Source organism: Aythya ferina, assembly GCF_964211825.1.
Source record: "Aythya ferina genome assembly, chromosome: 1".
In the NCBI taxonomy this organism is placed as follows: Eukaryota; Metazoa; Chordata; class Aves; order Anseriformes; family Anatidae; genus Aythya; species Aythya ferina.
In genome coordinates, this window is record NC_140296.1 from 15107527 (window position 1) to 15130187 (window position 22661).

Consider the following 22661-nt stretch of genomic DNA (forward strand, 5'->3'; position numbering starts at 1 on the left):
ATTTAGCAGAGTGATTCAATTAGCATCTGCTTGAGGCTCAGTTCTTGAACAAAGAGTACGGGAAAGTATTTGCATTTCACTGCAACAGTCACGTACCCACTTCCATACCTGGCAGAATTATACTGATGGGCTCTGAGCAAACATCCAGAAGATGCAGGTCTATGAGAATGAGGAAACACTGAGGATGGTGGAATATTCTGAAAATCCCATGTATTTAATGAAGAGCTAGATGTTGATCCTTCACAAGCATTAACTAAATCCAAGTTATTCCAAGGAACTTCCTTGAAAGAATATATTCAGATGAGAGATCTCTTGAGCCCAAAGCACATCTTCATGTTTAAATAATGAATTAGTACCATTGTAGGTGTGGCAGCACAGAACTTTACTGGCAGAAATCTACTCCATGTGTCATTTAGATAAACCCTATGCACCCAGAGGGAGAGAGTGATGACAACTTCCTAACACCTACCCAAGTACACAAACAGGTTCAAGGACTGATCCTGGAGAGCATGGTGTGACTCCTGCTCTCCTGCAGCCATGATATGTTGTTGTCCCTTCCTCAAAACAGGCATTTCTTCTTCATGCTGTCTACTGGGGTGCCTGGATGTATGCAGAGGCACTGCTCGGGGGGTGCTAACTGGCACGTGGTTGAAAACTGAACAGCACAGTCAATGATCCACAGCTGCTGAAGCCCTGTCCCTATCAGTTTGGTGGTGTGGGTGTAGTCTCTGCTGACTGTGACAGGTAGTGTTTTCCCTAGCTGTGATAGGGCCCTGTCGGGGCCAGGAACTAAATGAAGGTGTGCTCTATGCAGGTGAGTCAGAAGAAGGTCCCTTCCCTACTTCCACCAGTGCCATGCTGGAGGACATGCACATCAGTAACTGCCTCAGGAACAAATCCCACCTGCCCAGCAACTGACTGCCCATACTAGTCCCACAGCACTCAGCACCATCCCTCTCTTCTCCCCGTGCCCTTTCTGAATGTAGGACGTAGGCCCAGAAGTTAGCATGGAGTTTGCTGATATCTCATTTCCTGGCTTAGAATACTTTACTGGTGGGTTTAAGCACCCTTTTATTTGCCAAATACTTTTGCAGAAGAAGTACCAATCCTAAGGCCAACTAATGTAGCAAACACAAACTAACAGCTGCCACTTTCCTATCTGTAAATCTGAATTCAGTACTTGTGCAATACCTATGAGTCTGAGTTGTTTCCTTGCTTTGTAAGAACATTATCTATGTGAGAAAATGAAAACTGAGAAGGAATCTCAGAGATGGAATCCAAAAGTCCCTCTCCAGAGATGTGTCTTTCCTTCTACCCTTTCCTGATATCAACAGCAAGCAAGGATTTGTCTTTTTTTCTGTCATTTCCCAGACTTTTACTGTATTTGTCCAAGCATTATTGACCACAGAGGCTTCCTGAATCTTTCTGCATCATCAATTTTTTATGTGCTCAAAAACAGTTTGAAAACATATATACAATGGAGCTTCACTTATTCAAAACAATTGCTTACGAGCAAACATATTGTTTTTCTTCTTTTTTATTGTTGTTGTTATTTTACTTTATTTATTTTATTCTTTCTCACCAACCTTTATTATTTTTTTTTCTTCTGAATTTTACTGAATTTTATCTTGTAACTTAGTTTGTCTTTAACTTTTGAATGCAAACAGAGACCCGAGGCATTTAAATGCTGAAAGTTTCCAAATATGTTAGATAGTATCTCAGAATAAGAATTCAAGGACAGTTAGTAATAACATGACAGAGCAACAAGCACATGAGTTGTGGGTGGGAGAAGGAAGAAAAAGAAGGCCAATTAGCCTTAACCATTATGATGTGACCTAGTGAAAAAGAACAAGTCATTTCAAATGAAAAACAATTTATCTGAATCAAAAACATATTCAGTTGAATAATTGTTTGAGATCCTTGGTAGATTTGGAAGAAGTTTTTGGAGTGCTTTTAGAGAAATGAAAACTATGAAAGGCATCATTATACAAAGCTTCAGGAGTGAGATTTATTTCTTGTAACGCTGGATGTCTCTCTTTAGAGGATATCGATATGGAGAATGTAATTCATTCAAGCACAGGTACTTGAATGAGAGAAAATCTGAATTTTCTATGGGTCAAAGGTGAAAAGAAACTGTTTCTCCAAACAAAAACCATAATCCTAGAAAACCTCTTCATCATATAAGAATACTGAGTTAATAAAAAAGAAAAACAACACACACACACACACAAAAAAAACACAAACAAACAAACAAAAACAAACAAACAAACAAAAAAAAAGCAGAGGTGATACAGGTATAGAAAACAGGTTAAATCTAAGATAAACCTGTCATGAATTTAGATGCTTCATTAGTTTGTCTTGGTTAGGAGCACAGTCATCCAGTCTCTTTATTATGGTCTATGGAGAGAAACAGATGTCTTTAGAAAAAAGCTGAGATATTTTTTATTCAATCACTCTCTGGTGGTGTCTGTCTCTCTCCACTGACTATATGGGAAGAAGAGAATAGTTGTACATCTGGCTTAGCATTTCATTTAGAGGCCTGAAGCTAAGTGGAAGAATGCAGGCATTCAAAAAAAAGGTTCTAATTTATAGGTTATGAAATATAGGGATAAAGTGAAAGCTGTCAAACCAAATTAGACCTTGAAGAGAAAATTTAATAGCAATACAGCTGTCACTTGCACAGAGAACGAAAGAAGTAAAAGAGAGCAAGAAGAAACAAAGATACTATATGTAAAACGGAGTAAAGGTTTAAGATATTCTACATATGGCTTAAAAGCAAGATTTATTGTCTCACTTTTCAGTAGGAACACTGGTACAAAACAGATGATCAAACACCAGATGAGTAAGAGGATGTGGATGGAGTACAAAGCAACACCTTTAAGCTGAAGCATAATTCAGAGAAAAATATATGAACTATAAAAACTGAAGAAGTCAGTAAGCTGACTCTGAAAAAGCCATTTGTAAGTAGTTTCTTGAAACTAAATGACATAGAATTAAGTAATATAAGACCCATATTTAGAAATGGTGGAACAATGAACAAGACAGAAAAAAAACCAACAAACCTGTTAATCCAACCAGAGTAGTATGCAAAACATGAAATGAATTTGAAGGAAAGGAAAACTAGCTTTGGAAGCTAACAAAATATGAGATAATTATGGCAGGAGCTGAATAAAATAATATGATAAATGAACTTACTACTTTTCTTTGACTAAGGAAATGCTTTAGTAGGCAATGAAAAAGTAGTAGATCACATTTTCTTGGGCTTTTGTAAAGTATTTGAAGCCACATCAAAGGAAAATTAAATAAAACATAGAACATGATATTTAGAAGTAGATCTGTCTGGAGAACAAGGAGCTAACTATAAAGAAGATAGCTACTGGATATGCTAAGAGAGGAAATGAAGAGCTTTAGGGACCAGATGGGTCATGGGACCTTTCTTCTTTACCAATTTTACTAAAACCTTGGACACAAAAAGCTAACACTGAGTTGGGGGGGCACGGTCAATAGAAAAGAGGGTGATTCAGGATAGCTTTGAGAACTTGTGTAAAAAAAATAGAGGAAAACTACAAAAATCAAAATCAAAGACTGCCAGGAGACTGATATGATTCCTCAGTCATAATCCTTCTAATACTGCTTCAACACCTTTACAAAAAGATACTTTCATTATCTGTCAGTATTGAGATTTCCCAGTGTAACAGATGTGGAACAACAAAAAATACGTTTTTGAGTTCTAGAAATCTTCCACAAGACACCTGTACATTATGTCTGTCTGTCTTTTGTGCTTGTGAGAACAGAGCTTGTGTACAAGTCACTCCAGAAAACACACCAGAGAGTTGAATTCTTTGTGTTAAAGATAAGAAAAAAGCAAAGACTGCAGCTAACAAACTTATGAAAAACGCGATGGAGTAAGCCATACCAGTCCTATCTAGCTGATATTTTGAAACTATTGTTTACAGTCTTTTCTGAATCCTTGGGTCATTATATCTTCCTTTGAGTAACGGAGAATTCAGTATCCTGACAGGCATCCAGTCAGATAGTGCATACTAGAAGTGATGGCTAAAATATTGTATGGTCTGTGATGTAGCTCTCATTCCTAGAACATGCTCTATCTTCTAGAAAAGCATGTTAAAAAATGAGCAGTAAGTTTTATTATGTATAGATTAGAAAACTTAGGGCTATGCATGAGGTACAAATTAGTCCCAGCCTAAAGGTCCTAAGGCATTTGCCTAAAATGTATGTTATTTCTGGGGCTATTTCCAATGGTAGTCTTTGGTCTTACTTCAGTTGCTCCTCTCCAGATCAGGCTAGCTTCTCACTCATTTATGCATATCCATCTAAAAATATCTAAAAAACCTGAATTTAGCTTTCCATTCATTTATTATTCCTCATTATTTCAGCTTTTTACAAAGCAGAAATATGCAAAAGTCAATTGTAGTATCAAAGTCAGAAATGAAGCACAGAATTTAGAAAGTCCTCTGACATATCTTCAACATAGTTGTATGCATCGACTATATACATTTTTTAACTATAGCATGTTACAAAAAGTCTGATATGACTATCATAAAAATTTAGATATTTTTGTCACTTTTAATAAAAATGCCTTTAAAATATTGATTTTCACTCAAAACGTTGGTATACCTATCATTTGCTTTTTGGTGAGAACAAGCAGGAGTAGATTTCATTGCAACTAGTAGTCCCTATTCGATCAACATCCACAGGCTAAATTAGTCACTCTGTAAAAGTTAGTGACACAATAATATTTGGCAGTGCTGCAACAATCAGCCTTTAAGTGTGAATTTACTTGTATGCAGTCTGGAGTGCCTGCCTGGGTGCCAAATCTTAACAGAGCCTAACATACATATGTTATCAAATATGCAACCTAGATATACTGAAAGAGCTATGTGGGAAACTGGCTATTGATACTGCCAGACTGACTTGCCTTTAACAAGTTTTTGTGAAGATGCTAATGCAGAGAACTAGACAATTGATCTAAGTCAGCCTGTACTGTGCTTTGCAGCTGCACAGAACACTCAGTTTGTAACTCATAGTGACACTTTCTTTGGAAGTTTCTTATGAGAAATTTGCAATTATGCAAATGTCTGCTGGCGTTCTGGTGGGAGGACAGCTTTACCCAGGGCTTGCAGCAGATAACAGGAGGCAGAGGACAAGGGAGGAGAGCAGAGCGCTTGAAGAAAGGTGGGAGTTCTAGCAGGATGGGAGATAGCATGGTGCAGAGCAGAGACAGAGCTGGAGGGTGACACTAGGGTGGGTTGACAAGAAGGGCCCTAAGCTGAAATTCTATTCAGGGAAAACCTATAGGCTGAAATTCTATAGCCTGAAACCTGATTCAGAGTCTCTGTAATACCTTTAACAGGCAGGAACATAAAGATGTGAGGAGTCACCTTGTTGCAGGTGTAATAGGAGCTTGCAGTTGCTGATCTCATTAAGGAAGAGAAAAACAAACACCAATTTCTTTAACCTATGTTTTCCTTTAATAGTTTTGTCAATGAAGTCACTTTTAAAATTTCAAGATAAGCAGCAAAAAACATGATTCTTTTAACTTCCCCAAACTGCATTTGAAAAGAATCTGAGTGACCAGCCTTGACAAATCTCTTAAAGAGACATCTATATGGTGTTCTACCCAGACAAGAGAGCAAGAACTGAAGTTCCAATTAAATACAATTACAAAAAGTGGCTCTATAAGCATCAATAAAATGAAAATCATTAGTTCCTGTTATTATATCTAGATTAAAATTTACTAGTGCAAAATGTGGATATTTATTAATGCAGTCTGTCACTGCTGCTAATACAAAACACATTAAATGTGCTCACCATTACTGTTTTCCCAAGCCACTGCTGCTCACAGCCACCACTGCTTGCACTATGCTAATTATTCAGTCCTGTGTCAGCTCTGCACTCAGTTTCATCCCACAATTTCTTTTGGTTACAAATGACACAATGAATTTGGCGGCAAAGGAAGGTGCTGTAGTGTTCACAGAATCACATAAGCACAGAAGTGTAATAGTTGGAAGGGACCTCAAGAGATCATCGAGTCCAGACCCCCTGCCAAAGCAGGTTCCCTAGAGCAGGTTGCCCAGGTAGGTGTCCAGACAGGCCTTGCATATCTCCAGAGAAGGAGACCTCCCTGCACAGCCTGTTCCAGTGCTCCGTCACCCTCACCGTGAAGTTCTTCTGCATGTTGGTGCAGAACTTCCTGTGATCCATCTTGTGGCCATTGCCCTTGTCCTGTCTTCACAAACCACTGAAAAGACGTTGTCCAAATCCCTTTGTCTCCCACGCTTAAGGTATTTATAAACATTAACAAGATCCCCTTTCAGTCTTCTTTTCTCCAGGCTGAACAGACCCAGGTCTCTCAGCCTTTCCTCATAGGGAAGATGCTCCAGATACTGTATCACCTTTGTGGCCCTCCACTGGACTCTTTCCAGGAGATCCCTGTCTTTTCTTGTACCGGGAAGCCCAGATCAGTAGATCATGATAGCCTCTGATAGCCTCTGCACTGTGTCTCTGTTACGGCTGGATCCTCACTCTGCTCAGAAGGGGATACATGGAAAAATGAGCCTAGATAAAGAAATGTGATGATCAGTGGAGATGACTGGACAGATTGCAGAACTGCAGGGACACTCCAGTATGAGGTAGAAAGAAACCAGGACTGAAAAATAACCTCAGGTCCTTAAGTAACGTAAGTCACAATTAGTTTATGAAATGGAATGGTCTTACATTTTGGATAATACTTAAGTGCCTCAGTTTGTTATTCTTATTTGGAGCATCCATCCACCTTTAATAATGAACAAAATTTTGACTTTCTTTATTCATTTGGCCGTGATATGATTTTTGTTTTCTGTGCTGTAGGTGAAAAAAGCTGCATTCAGACAAGCTATGGGGCCAGTATGATATAAAATGATAGGAGCTGTCTTCATTAGTTCCCACTAATTCAAAAGTTTACATGGATTAACAATGTATAGGCAGAGTTTATGCTGCATGGATACTGCCTATTTTCTTGGCAACTGTACAACCCAGCTAGTACCCACATAGATTCTTTATCATCAGACCTATCTTATTCACTAGAAAAATGATTGTGTATCCATTTCGAATGTGGATGTAATTGTAGCTTTGATCGACTCCTCTTCCTTAAGCTCAAATTAAAACAAGATACATGATGTCTCCATTATTTAACTTTAAGTGAACTCTCTGTTTCAATGAATACATAGAAGAGAAAATGCATTAATTTGGAACTGATTACAGGGACAGAAGAATTATTGGCTGTTAGTAAAAAAGTAATTAATCTGGAGTGCTGCCTCTGCCATTTCTGTCTCGCAGTTAAGAAAAAAGAGTTTTACCATTTTTCTTGTAGTTCTGTGGCACAAAGAGGTCTGTTACTTCTGTTACACACCTAGATTATTTTATTTATTTTTCTGTAACACCACAAAATCATTTCATCTCATTTACTGAAGCAATTTTTTATGTAAGTGCATGTTGTTTTCCGGGTCTGTGCTTTCACAGCCTTGAAGGTTTTCCTTCATTGAATAAATTCTGTTTTGCAATCATTCATTCCAAGAAATGAGTCTCTTCTGTTCAATCACCTGCCATCACATGTTATAATCTGTTCACTGTCAGGTGTTTTGGGGCCAAGACTGTATCCAAGAAATGTTTGATAAAGTCCCAGGACACTTGTATTGTATCTCCTTGCCTGCAAGGTGTTTTACACTGGGTAATACTTGATTTCTAGACACTTTGAAATTGAATTTGAAAGATTTCAAGGCTCTGGGCCTGTGAGGAAGGGAGAGAAGAATAAAATGTGATGATTAAATGCGTGCTGGAGCAGTTTACTCCTGACGGATGGACCCCATGGTACGGAGCCACGTGGGAGCAGTTCTTGAAGAGCTGCAGCCTGTGGTCAGCCCCCACAGGCTCAGTTCGGGAAGGATGGCATCCCGTGGGAGGGACCCCACGGGGAGCAGGGGCAGAGAGGGACCCTGAGGGAGCGGTGGAGGCGAAGTGTCAGGGACTGACCACAGCCCCCATTCCCCTGTTCCCCTGGACCGCTTGGGGGAAGAGGGCAGATGGGGGGAAGGATTTTCTGGTTTCTTTCCTTTGTTTCTCACTTCTCTAGCTTGTTAGTAATAGGCAATAAATTTTACAAATCTCTGTATGATGAGTCTGTTTTGCCCGTTGTAATAACCATTGAGAGATCTCCCTGTCCTTATCGCAACCTTTGAGCCCTTTCCACAGCATTTTCTTCCTTTTCCCATTGACGAGGGGGAGTGAGGGAGCAGTTGTGGTGGAGCTTGGCTGCCCACCTGAGTAAAACCACCACACATGGCTACAGAAATCTCACATAAATACATTAATGGGCTGCGGATTAGAGTTGGTCTTTCAACACTAAATCAAACTATATTAATTTTCATGCAAGTCCTAGCAAGCACAGTTTCCTGTCACATAACACACTGTAGCCCTGCACGTTTGTTCTTTGCTGGGAGTGGAAAGGCCCTCCAGGTCTCAGCTATTTATTCCACACCATCTGAATGCCTGACGCAGCAAATGAGAAGAGGTTGTGGGCTGAGGTAGGGACCTTAGAGACAAAGTAAAATTAAATCTGTGCAATCTGCTTGATGGAAATATATAATGATTCAAAGTGAGGAAGCAGACTAGTCAACTGGATCATTCTAGACAAATACTACACCCACACATTAAACGCTGGATATTCCCAATAAAAACAAAACAAAATGAAACAAAACAAAAGCCAGTGGCTTATGATGATCGTCGGTATCAGAAAAAAATGGAAATCTTACCTGAGGAAAGTCACTTTCTCAGGCCTCCCCAGAAAAATATGTTAATTTTGAATATGTTCATTGCAACTAAGAATGGGCCCACAGTCCCCTGCTGCCAGGTGACTCCCCTAAACCTAGGCTATGACTAACATTATCTTCTTGCTGGCTTAATAAAGTTATTTATATGAGAACAGTTTCAGTGGAAGGTCCTAAGAAAATGTATTTACAATAAATTCAGAAATTTGGTGATTACAGGTTGCTCTAGGAATTAGATAGAAGGTATTCAGATCTCTTAGGAAAAAAAAAAAAAAAAAAAAAAAAAGGGATTTTGAACATGGATGTGTTTTATTCTGCTTAAATGATCTAACATAAATCAGGAGAGACAAATATTTTTGCCTCTTCATCAGCCTTCAAGGATTTTTCTCTGGGGATGGACTTGTTTAGACCACAATTACCACATAGGGTGACTGAGACATTAGGTTGAGGAAGGTATAGTGTAACTGCTGTTTCCTAACATGCAGTAAGCTGGTTGCATTTCTGACCTCTTATGCAGTTCTGGCCATGCTCAGCGTCAGAAACATCAGGTGACTTGTGGACTTACAGAGTTAGCTGGGGCTTTGCAAATGCAGCTGACATTTAAATGTGTAGCTAGACCACTTAAAATCACTTAGCTGGCACTTAAACATAGTTCTGGATGCTTTAGACATGCAGAGCTTTCGTGTCATTAAAAGATGTGGGAATAACTGCAGTGACTCGGCCTGTGACCACACATCTGTGACATTATTACTCCATCAGTGACATGTGTATTCTTTCTTTGCTGTCTTATTATGGTAATGGGAAGGAAAGAAGACAATTTGAAAACCCCAAGCTGCTTCTTTATCAATCTTGTTGAATGGTCCCTCGACATTACTTGCACTGAGTAGCAACAAAAATTCCTTGCTAAAAGATACATCACTTCAAACACTAAGTTCCAGTAAATTTCTCCTTATATTAAGACAGGCATGCAGAATTTTGTAAAACAACTCATGGAAAATATTTACTGTTTACATAAAAATAACCCATCCATCTTCCTCTGAATCTTTAAACAGGAAGAGTTCAGCTTGATTCTGAAAAAATGAAAACAGTCTTGAGCAAATAAACAGGCAGGCTTGGAAGTCTTCTATCTGTCTGGAATGGTGCGTAAGCCTGATATTTTCTTAAAAAAAATACCCAGTATAGACCAAAATCTAAAAAACAAACAAACAAACAAACAAAAAAAAAAAACAAAAAACAAAAAACAATCACTCCATTACCAAGCATGGCTAACATGAAAGTTTGAAGCTACAATGTTAAGCCATGCCATTTAATGTCACCTCCAATAAGTTCAGGGTATTTAAGCACCTTCCCTAGGGCTAGGCAATGGGATCTGAGAGCACTTCCCAGCTCACAGCTCACAGGCCCAAGTGTGCTCCCTGGCTCCTTTTCATTTCCCTATCAGAATCAGGTCAGGCACAAATGATCTCCCACCACTTCAGTTCCTAAAGAAGGAAACGAGGTGGCAAAGGACCTCCTTCAGTGTTTCCCCTCTGAATTCAGCACAGACCAGCTCCACAGTCCAGGAGTAAGTAGATTGTGATAATCATTCCAGCTATACTTTGTACCTCCCCTGACCATCTGTCACTTTCTCCCCTTCCTTGCTCCTTTCCAGGCCCCTTTTATGTTGGTCCTTCTCTCTTTGTTTGTCAAGCTGCCTACCTCCTTCTCCAGCCACCAAAATATCGTGAAACGTGGGGAACACTAACAAACCATGGAAGGGCTCTGGCACCTGCAGGGTAGGATTCTTCTCACACATGACCTCTGTTGTACCATTGTCCATTGTATCTACCTGGAGCACAAGCTCTTTGGAGAAGGAATTGATCCTTATCCCAGACTGGAGTTATAAAAACCGCTCTTATCCGGTCTGCAAGCAACAGCATGCCTGTGCCAAAATAGAAAGCATGACCCTTTCTTTGACCCCTTAAAGTCTCTGTTTTTCTCCCAGTATTTAAGAATATTCAATATCTCAATATCTCAATTCATTCAAAATAATTCAATATCTCAATTCAGAAGAATTGAGAATACCTTTTTGTCATTCTCAATGTGAGTAATTAGTGATACAGTAAGTCTCATATCATATAGGATTGCAGTTTCTATCTTGACTAGATAGACATGCAGCATGTTGTTTAGTCATCAAACTCAGAGGAAGTGAGGTTACTTGTGTCACTGCAGTGCTTTTAAAATAGATAGTTTACATGTGCACTATTTTCAGTAGCTAGTTATATTGTTGGAAATACTTGAGAATTGTTTTGGTTATACCAAAACCTAGCCTACCTATTCTGAGCTAAAAATCATCTGTGACACCTACACAGCCATGGTTGTTGTAAGATCAAGGGAAAAGTGTGTGGAATTACGGCTCCACAACCTTGCAGACAGATCTGCACTGACGGGTGATTTAATCCTCCCCTGTATTTCCTCATACGGTCATATCTGTTTGTCTCTTATATTTATCAAAGTTGTCTTGACAGTTCTTGCTCCTGGAAGGTTTGCTTTTATGCTTCCTCCCTTTTAAGGACAGCAGCAGCACTGATGGAGTTTACTGATAATAACAACCTTCCCCTTTCCTGAGGTCTCCATTTGTTCCTGTTTTGCACCCCAAAGTTTGTACTTGACACATTCATTAGTCTTGTACACTGTCATAAAGCAGAGCTGTTTTTCCAAATCCTTTACCTCTGAAAAATGTATTTGCAGGCTGAATTTATTTATTTATTTATTTTCTTCGAACTTACTCCCTAAAACCAATCATAAGATTGGCACAATAATTTGAGCTCTAAGTACTCTGTCAGGAGTTAATCCACAGTTTGTGTTACATAAGAGGAAGTAAAACAAGATGTGGTTTCATACAAGTCCCTGACGTTGTCTAATGTTAATATCTATCTATTACTGCCGTCCTGTAGCAGAACCTGAGTTGTTCCATTATAACAGGATGGCTGGACTTTTTGGTGATTCATTGTTGGCACTTAGTGATGACCCATACTGAATATGCAGTCCATTTCATTTAAATATTATCTTTTTGAGTAGCTTACACGAATCTATAGTCCTTCATAAACACACAGAAAATGGTGAATTGCAGATAATCACTGAAGCAACATAGATGATGTCCTTGGCTCCTGCTTATTTGTCTGTTATTTTGGATGAATTCTTAAGTTTGTGTTCCCTTGGCTTGTCTTCCCTTATTAGATAGTTTACCTGATAACAGCAGTTAAATAAACATCTTAAAATACACACCTGTATATAAACAATAAGGCTATGAAGTTTAGACAATGAGATTTAAGATAATGCTAGAAACACAATGGCCCGATTCACTTTCACCTGAATATTGTGTCTAGTTCTGGTCATACAGCCTTGCTAAACACATAGCAAGAATAAAAGTCTGCCAAAACTGTCAGAAGAATTCAAAAAGATGTTGACATTAAAGGATAGAAAATTGTCACATCGGTTTTACAATTACAACAAATAAGAGATTACCAAAGACATATAGAGAAGCAACTAGGTGCTCTTATTCATTTTTTCTTAATATAGCAATGATTACATGTTCAGTGAAATACATGTAGTACAATAGTTTCAAATTAGATAATAGGGCAGTACTCTTTCAAAAAGAGTACAAAAAACAAACAAACAAACAAAAACAAAACAAAATAAAAAAACACTCTGGGGCTCACTGTATTATTTTAAATCTGAGATCCAAGTGAGAATACAGATGTTAAGAACATCTATATCTATGCAAGACAGAACTAAAGAAAAGTAGTGTAAAAATCAACAAACAGGAGCTGATGTTGTCTGAGCAAATGTCTGAGCAGACATTTTTCTTCTGAGCAGCAGCTCTTAAAATAGTCCATGATGGCATTTTGTTTAGTCCTCACTTCCATTAAGGACAGAGAGAAATAGGATCATCTGAAAGGGCGTCTGATTTGGACAGCTGAGTAATTCTGATGTTCTGCAACTGGAATCATTAGATCCAAGTAGAAACTTCACACTTTAAACACGCAGCAACATTATGCAAGTCATTCCTTGGAGTTCCATGAAAAATCCAATGCAGAGAGCTGTGAAAGGAGCAAGAGGATCCATAAAAAATAACATTTCCAGTGTTTACTTAAGGCTGCATGCACAGTAGTGTGTGTGTATGTGAGCCTGAGCTTTCTACAAGTATTTTCCCTCTGGAGTTGACGCTTGTGCAGCATCATACAGGGGCAGTAAGCCCACATCCGATATTTACTTTGCGCATCAAGTGACTCAGTTTCATAGTGTGTAACTCATACTCTAAGTCCCATGAACATAATTTGGGAAAATTCCCGAATGTGAAGCCCTAAGCTGTGTGCTTCCTGCTTGGCACCCAGTAGAAAGCTGCCAAAGGGCTTCTGCTTTCATCTGGTAGAAATATTTGAATGGCACCAGAGCCAGGTGCTCATCCAACAAAACTTACTTATGTTAACATTTTATCTAAATTATTATTCTTAGAACTGCTTGTGCAGAAGAAATAAGTCTCCAGAGCAGAGCTTGCAAAGCAGCTGTTTTCTGACCAATTGCTTCCTGAACCAAAGTGAACTGAAATCAATTATAAGATTTCTGTTACCTTAATTGAATTTGGGTTCAAATCCTAGCAAGTCTCGTTAGCAATTCTTTATTTATTCATTCTCACACTTTAGATGCTCATAACAGCTTTAGAAGTAATTGTACATAAACTAGTGTTATCACTTCCTTTGTGTTTCCCACCACATTGTGATTCTACTGTTAATCATAGAATCATAGCATCATAGAATCATAAAATCATAAAATCATAGGATCATAGAATAGTTTGGGTTGGAAGGGACCTTGAAGACTATCTGGTTCCAACCCCCCTGCCATGGGCAGGGACACCTCCCAAAAGACCAGGTTGCTCAAAGCCCCATCCAGCCTGGCCTTGAACACCTCCAGGGATGGGGCATTCACAGCTTCTCTGGGCAACCTGTGCCAGGGCCTCACCATCCTCACAGTAAGGAATTTCTTCTTTTTGTCTAGTCTAAATCTCCCCTCTTTTAGTTTAAAAACATTACTCTTTGTCCTATACCAACAATTCATGGTAAAGAGTCCCTCTCCATCTTTCCTCTAGGCCCCCTTTAGGTACCAGAAGACTGCTATAAGGTCTCCCTGGAGCCTTCTCTTCTCCTGGCTGAACAGCCTCGGGTCTCTTAGCCTACCTTGATAGGAGAGGTGTTCTTGCCTTCTGGTCATCTTTGTGGCCCTCCTCCAGACTTGCTCCAACAGGTCCATGTCTTTCTTATGTTAGGGGCCCTAGAGCTCACACGGTACTCATGGGAGGAGAGGGGGAGAATCACATCCCTCACATTGCTGGCCGTGCTGCTTTTGTTACACCCTAGGATACAACTGCTTTCTGGGCTGCAAGAGCACCTTGTCTGCTCATGATGAGCTTCCTATCCACCAGCACACCCAGATCCTTCTCCTTAGGGCTTCTCTCAATCCATTCCCCACCAAGCCTGTATTCATGTTTAGGATTGCCCCAACCCAGGTGCAGAACTCTGTACTTGATCTTGTTAACTTTCTTGAGGTTTGCATGGGCCCACTTCTTAAGCCTGTCAAGGTCCCTCTGGATGTTATACCCCTCTCCCTGTTATGTTATTACCCTGTCATTTCATTGTTTTGTGTCACTGTAGATAGAGCTGGTTACATTTGATTTCCCAAACATACTGAGATCCCCTCTTTTCCTCATGGATGAAGTGAATTTGCACCAGGATTTCCAATAAAACTTCACACAGGACACTTCTGTGCTGCATATTACAGCATTTAATGTTGTTTCTCTTAATTTGGAATGGACCTCATTTGGAAATCTATTCTCATAAGCAAGCTAATTTTATGATTGATGATCATATTGAAGCTTTCCATTTGTCCCTGGGGGTGTTCAAGGAAAGGTTGGAGATGGTGTTTAGGGACATGGTTTAGTGGGTGCCATTGGTAGTATTGTGATGGTTGGACCAGATGATCTTCAAGGTCTTTTCCAACCCTAATGATTCTATGATTCTATGATTTTGGAGCAGAACTTACACACTGAAATTACAAAAATATTCCCAAATCATTATGTAAATAAAACTTTTTGCAAAAATGATTAGTGTGACACACAAATTTTCCATGAGAAAAGTTCCACAGAGGATTCCAGGAAACTGCATCTGGACTCATTTATGGTTGGAATTTGAAAACTGAAAATTATTGACTTTAGTGAAGCAGGAAAAGTGCACTGCCATGAAAGGACACCAGCGTATTGCCAAGAAATGCACATTGATTTTCTTGCTTTGTCATGGGTATCCCGGGAGATGTGGATTAAATCCACCAGTACTAACACCATGGATGGACTGAAACTGAGCATCCAGCTGAGCTTCTTAAAGTGCCCAGTGGCCCAGTTAAAGCCTAAAGGTGTTAGCACCCTGTCAAGCCATCAGATAAGTTTCTGCAATGGACTTTGGGGCACAAATTAATTCACTGCCTTATGTCTAGGCTCTGTCAGAACCACAACAATAAAGATTTTCTATTAGACTATTAGATGAAAGCATGCAGCTGGAAGGGGACCATACATTTTGCCATGGAAACAGCTTGGTTATTCTGGTTGCTTGGCCACATCCTCACTGCCCTGGTGAATCACTTCATTGGGCAGTTCCCTGTTGAACTGCAGGAATCATCTGATTGTCCAGGGGTAACAGTACTGCAGTCTGCTTAGGGTGCCCTCAAACATGGCATCCTATTCCATTGGTCCTTTCAGCTTGCCATGACCAAATTCTTTTTGGCATTTTTCTTACCCCAGCTTCTCCTTGCCACTGATGTATTTGACCCCAGCATACGGCTCTGTATGATTCATTGGCCACCATCCACCCTCATATTACAGCAAAAGAACCGGTGAATTGGACTGGAGGTAATATTTACGAATTACCAGCTTTCTGTGGCCAAGACCTGCTGTATCAGAACCTGCAGGCCTGCATAGGGTTAGATCATAGAATCATAGAATCATAGAATATCCTGAGTTGGAAGGGACCCTTAAGGATCATCAAGTCCAACTCTTGACACCGCACAGGTCTACCCAAAAGTTCAGACCATGTGCCTAAGTTCACAGTCCAATCTCTTCTTAAATTCAGACAGGCTTGGTGCAGTGACCAATTCCCTGGGGAGCCTGTTCCAGTGTGCAACCACCCTCTCTGTGAAGAACCCCCTCCTGACGTCCAGCCTAAATTTCCCCTGCCTCAGCTTAACCCCGTTCCCGCGGGTTCTGTCACTAGTGTTAATGGAGAAAAGGTCTCCTGCCTCTTGACACCCCCTTACGAGGAAGTTGTAGACTGTGATGAGGTCTCCCCTCAGCCTCCTCTTCTCCAGGCTGAACAGGCCCAGTGACCTCAGCCGTTCCTCGTACGTCTTCCCCTCAAGGCCTTTCACCATCTTCGTAGCCCTCCTCTGGACACTTTCCAACAGTTTCATGTCCTTTTTATACTGTGGTGCCCAGAACTGCACACAGTACTCGAGGTGAGGCCACACCAGCGCAGAGTAGAGCGGGACAATCACCTCCCTTGACCTACTAGCGATGCCGTGCTTGATGCACCCCAGGACACGATTGGCCCTCCTGGCTGCCAGGGCACATTGCTGGCTCATATTCAACTTGCTGTCTACCACGACCCCCAGATCCCTCTCTTCTAGGCTGCTCTCCAGCGTCTCATCGCCCAGTCTGTACATGCAGCCAGGGTTTCCCCGTCCCAGGTGCAGGACCCGGCACTTGCTCTTATTGAACTTCATGCGGTTGGTGATCGCCCAGCTCTCCAACCTGTCCAGATCCCTCTGCAAGGCCTTTACGCCCTCATTTGAGTCCACAACTCCTCCAAGTTTGGTGTCACCAGCAAACTTGCTCAAAATACCCTCTATTCCTACATCCAGATCGTTTATAAAAATATTGAAAAGTACCGGCCCTAAAATGGAGCCTTGAGGGACCCCACTGGTGACCGCCCACCAGCCTGACGCAGCCCCATTTACCATAACCCTTTGGGCCCTGCCCGTTAGCCAATTGCTCACCCATCGTATGATGTTTTTATTTAGCTGTATGGTGGACATTTTGTCCAGTAGGATCCTATGGGAAACCGTGTCAAAAGCCTTGCTGAAGTCCAAAAAAATCACATCAGCTGGTTTCCCTTGGTCCACCATACGGGTGATCTTATCATAAAAGGAAATCAGGTTAGTTAGGCAGGACCTACCCTTCACAAACCCATGCTGGCTGGGACCAATGACTGCTTTGTCCCCCAGGTGCGCCTCAATAAGTCCGAGAACCAACTTCTCCATGATTTTACCAGGCACTGACGTGAGACTGACAGGCCTGTAATTGCTAGGGTCTTCTTTCTGACCCTTCTTGAAAATTGGCACAACATTTGCCAGCTTCCAGTCTACCGGGACCTCTCCAAATTCCCAGGATCGTTGAAAAATAATTGAAAGAGGTTCCGCGATGACATCCGCCAGCTCTTTCAGCACCCGGGGATGAATCCCATCCGGACCCATGGACTTGTAGGGATCCAGGTGGAGTAGCAAATCCCGCACACGTTCAGGGTCAGTTGGGAGTTTGTCATCCCCACCGTCCCGGCCCTCCAGCTCAGGGCACCCTGGGTCCCGAAGCCCATCATCGGCATTGAAGACAGAGGCAAAGAAGGCATTAAGCATCTCTGCTTTGCCTACGTCATCGTCTGTGAGGAGACCTTCCCTATCAAGGAGCGGCCCTATGTATTCTTTAGTTCTCCTTTTTCCATTTACATATCTAAAAAAACCCTTTTTATTTTCTCTCACAGACACAGCCAGCTTCAACTCTAGCTGTGCTTTGGCCACTCGAACTTTCTCCCTACAAACACGAACAGCATCCCTGTATTCTTTCCATGACACCTGGCCCTCCTTCCAGTAGCAAAACACTCTCTGTTTCCGCCTAATCTCCATTAGAATGTTCCTGGTCAGCCACGCCGGCCTCCTGCCCCGCCTGCCTGACTTGCGATATTTTGGAATTGCCTGATCTTGTGCTTCTAGGAGGTATCTCTTAAAGAGTGACCAGCACTGGTGGACATCGAGGCCTTCAAGAGCAGTTTCCCAGGGGACCTTGCTGACTAGTTCCCTGAGCAGCCTGAAGTCCGCTTTCCCCATATCTAGGGATGAGGTTTTGGTGGCACTTTTCCTTCTGTCACCATAAATTTTGAACTCAACCACTTCATGGTCGCTATGACCGAGGCGGCCACCAATCACCACATCTCCCACCAGACCCTCTCTGTTTTCTAGCAACAGGTCTAATATAGATATCAGGTTTCAAATTTCTCAGGCTTGGCCTTTGTGAGTGGCAATGTCTCCTCCTCAGTACTGTGTGACCAAGGCTTCACAGCATGTCTGAAGACTTCTGCAGTATTTCTGTGATACCTGCTCAGAAGCCTGTGTACCTTCTTGTATTTGAGGTACTCTGCAGGTCCAGGACAGAATCAGCTGGGCTCAAGAACACCCAGAGTCACAGCCAGTGGTGAATGTTTATGAAAAGACAATTCTCTGGCTGGTGTAGAAGGAGGAAAAAAAAGTTTTGGAGCTAAGTCCTTTCCTGAAACAGTAGCCATAATGCAAGAACATGCATCAAATGATATTCATATCATCCCTGACAATAACTAAACTGTACCAATAACGTTAAAATACTACTGCTCTTTGTGTGAGTAATGAGTAATCCTCAGTTGGCCTCCTAAGGAATTGCTCTTCCTGCACCTCCACATCCTTGCCAGCAGCCAGGATCATGGTCAAGAAGAACTTTATATCCTGATCTGCCTGGAAACACCCTGGAAATGTGCATTTAATGTATATGAGTGGTATGCCTTTACTGCTGGGGCCTGTCTAAATTATCTTGATTCCTCTACCAACTCAATCGAATCCACTGGCCAAAACTAGTGAACTTTGTCCTTCCTGCCTGAGACTGTGGAATGTCAACACGAGCCACTCAGAGGACAACAATGAACAGCACATGTAAAAGCATCCCAAAAAATAAAGCCCTCCTTCTGACTACACTTGCTGTCCCTGGTACTTGCTAGGTTTGTGCTGTTCTTGTGTAGCAGACATTTATAGTTCCCAAACTATTTACCGTCTCAGAATGGGGCATAGTGGGGGACATAACTTTGTGGGCAACCTAAACCAAGTCTGAAAAGTACACTTAATAGGTAGATATGTAGGAAGGACACTGTGAACTCCAGACACTTCTGACCCATCCAGTTCCTGACAAACTACCCCAAGTTCCTCTGAGCAATGCAGACTCCTAAGCTCATTTTATTTCCTGTGAAGACATATAGTCGTCTAGAATATATCAGATGACATAACTCATGCAGATATAAAAAGGACATCTTCTTTTAAGAGCAGAACAGGACTATGTGAGATCCAGCAGAGACTACACAGTATGGAAATGGCCATTCTGAGGACACTATTCCATAAGCCAATCCTATCACTCCACAGTAGGACCCTGGTGTAGTCCATGCAAAAAGTAAAGATATAACTCAAGTGGTTCGCTCAGATACACACAGAACTGCATCACACTTTGTTACTATGCCAGCAGGATATTTATTATGTAACACGTAAATAAGAAAGCAGTACCTGGTTCTCTGCTGCCTGAAAAGATATTTCTTAGAGGAAAATTCTCCCTCATCCTTTTATTGTGAGGAAGACAGAGAGGGGCAGACAGCACACTCTGTAGCACAATACGTAGGAGACAATAGTGTAGGATGTTGTAGAGGCAACCACAGCCAGTGCGAGAGATACTCCTGAAACAGCATTGGCTGGAAATTCATACCGTAGTACGTAATTGAAAGTCTATGAGTAAAAAGGATGTGCCAACCACAGAACAACTGTGTTGGGTGGGAATGGGGAAGATCCCAGTCTAGAATGCAGTCTCTGTGAGCTTTGAACACCCTACACTATGTTAGAGAGAACTGGTGAGGTTTTATCTGGAAATGCTGTTTTCCACCAGAAACAGCAGAATCATCAAACCTCTAAATTGGTGTGGACCCACAGTTCATATAGGTGTACTACTTTGTACAAAACCAAGAATGATGAGAGCTTGATCCTTGAACTTTCTAATCAGTGGGCACTCAGTCTTTCCAGAGTGTTGTTTAACAGTATTTGTCTGAAGAGGAAACATCTCCATCAGGACAGACGGAAAGAAACCACAAATAAGTGAATGTGTAGTTCTTTTCATTTAGAAAATTGAAGATTGAGGTCCAGACCTTCTTATAAATCAGGCTGAGCAAAAAAATGAAACAGTACATTGTTCCCTCCAAACCCCATAAGTATTCTAACTGATGATATGGCTGCAGATTATTCCAAAGGATAAACATTGGAATCTCTTTATGTTTAGTTTAATTTTGTTTTTGATTAAAAGTTTCAAAACTTCTTGTTTTTCTTTCCAGTGCAAGCAGTAAGATGACTGAAAGTCTCAAAAATATTTTAAGGATACTAAAATCAATTTCTGCCTAGTTTTAAATGCTCAGTACTCTTAATGATCTTGGCAGTATTAGGGATTCAAAGATCTTGATCATATTCTGTCAAATAATCATAAGCCTGGAAATACTAGTTCAGAATGACTGAGAAAAGCTCTCTACCAATTGTCCTTAGTTCTTTCAAGCAGATGTGGTCACATACTTGATATAACAGACACTTTTAAAATATTTTTACAGTTTTACATGGGTTCTTTGCAACTGATATTTTCCTCTGCTTTTGCTTTGCTTCCATATTCAGCAGTGCCATTTTTTTTTCAGAAACCAAATTGCTGAGAGGTTCTCATGTTCCCAAGGAGTTGGATTACAAATCTGTGTCCATGTGTGTTTGTTTTTTTTTCCAACTAATGAAGTTAAATTAAGGAATTGTATTATTCCAAGGACTATCCATGGAATACACTATTTTAAGTGTATTGCATTGACATTGAAAGAGAACTTTCAATAGATTGAAAAATTAGTGGTCTTTACAGTGTATATATATATAGGAGTTTCCTAAACATTTTAGTGTCCTAACTTATTCCTCTGAGACTCACATTTCAACACAAAATAAGCATTTAATTCTACTTTTTGGTGTTGTTTGTTTGATATCTTCATTTACTCTAAGAATTTGCCATAATTGGCTTCAGCTTCCTCACCCACAGTATTATTTTTGGTCTCACCCCCTGTGGCTGCGGGTTTCTGTGCTAGTCCTCTAGAGAGCAAAGTTATCACTGCCACCTAGTGTCCTTGAAACAGGTTTCTGGAGATTATATGAAAAGAAAACATTTTCACACTAAAATTGAATTTCTTCTCCAGTCACTTAGCTAGTAGCTCTTACAGTATTTGTTGCCTTTACAATGTACTATTTAACTTAGTGGACAGATGCCTAGTTTCTCACTTTGAAAAGTTTAAGTGACATTTGCTCACTTTTGTCTCTCTTCTGAGTGACATCCTCTCCATCCTACTTCTTCTGGATCACTTAACCAGCACAGAAACTGGTCCTGAGGAGCAGATTTCATTCTGCTGGTCCTGGCAGATTTCATTCTCTTCGTTACCCTTTCTTCCCCTCCAACTGATCATTCTTAGCAGAAATGGGACCAATATAAAAGGTATATTAATTAACATTGTGTTGTTAGGTGGTTTGTGTAGTTCCACATAAAACTGGTGATCTGTAAGGAAGCCATTAATTCTGCTTGTATTACAGCCTGGGACACAGTTGTCTCAGCCTCTTGTGGTCCTTTCCTTACTCATGACAGCTGAGGGAAGGCAGAGAGTTCAGTCAAGTTCTCAAGGGACTCAATTCTTTTCAATACCTGATGGTCTTGGTCAATACCCCCTAAAGACCATGACATCTCATCAGTGTGTATTCAGTGCTCTCACCATGGACTTGTGTAATGTTTTTCTCATGAGATAGCAGCAGGTCCAAGGGCACCAAGTCCCATGAAGAGTTTTCCTTTCTGGCTGACTGTGAAGTGTCAGGGCCCATCTGGCTCTGTCCTCAGCCTTCCACTTCCACAGCACAAGCATTTTTGTTGTTTTCCTTTTTTTTTTTTTTTTTTTTTTTTTTCTTAACAAAATGCCAGGAACTGACAGGCTGGTATTTTTTTCATCTGAGGTAGAGCTAACCACAGGGCTGTGTGTCTCTCACTGGGGATGTAGTTGCATGAGCTGGAGCTGTATTTGGACTGGTGCCGAAGACTGCTTCCAGTCAGCCAAGCAGCAAACAGGAATCTAACTATTTGGGCTGGGGAGCAGCTGGATATGATCATGCTGAAGTCTCTAGAAGGTTCAGCTTCCTAAGTAGTACCTTTTACTGCTGCCAAATGTTCAGAAATTTACATAGATATGATTGATAGTAATCAATGTCTCCTTGCTTCCCTGTGCATTTTGCATTCCTTGCTCAAGTGAGGCTCAGGTCAGACCTCTGAAGCTCAGAGCAGTCAGAATCAACTGGTCTCTCTTTACTATTTTGACACAATTTTACACCAAGTCTTAATAACAAAAACAATGAGGAATAAGGTTACACCTCCAGACCCTTATTTCACTGCAGACTGCAATGAAACTGCAAACTAAACTGCAATCCAACGTCAAACATCATTCAGTCAAATGACATCTATCTGATGTCTATCAAAAATGTTTTTGATATATAAATGAATAATTTTCTGTTTATTATGCAGAGATTTTTTTTTTTCTAGCAGCTTTATCAATGTTATGTCAAATAACAGGACTTAGATTTTAGTTTAAGTTTTTCCATTTGTAAATTTTTTTCTTCATCTCTATTTGCTTACATTTCCTTTAAATATTT

At 40.7% G+C, this 22661-nt stretch overlaps 1 protein-coding gene across 1 annotated transcript in view; it reads right to left on the bottom strand.

The window, feature by feature from the left end:
- The window catches only part of LOC311429856 (uncharacterized protein), a 49315-nt gene that overhangs the window by 17824 nt on the left and 8830 nt on the right, over window positions 1–22661 (bottom strand). Inside the window, exon 11 of the mRNA XM_084506098.1 lies at window positions 10890–10966. Within this exon, the coding sequence (XP_084362224.1) occupies window positions 10890–10966 (77 nt within the window). The remainder of the gene's footprint in view (window positions 1–10889; window positions 10967–22661) is intronic.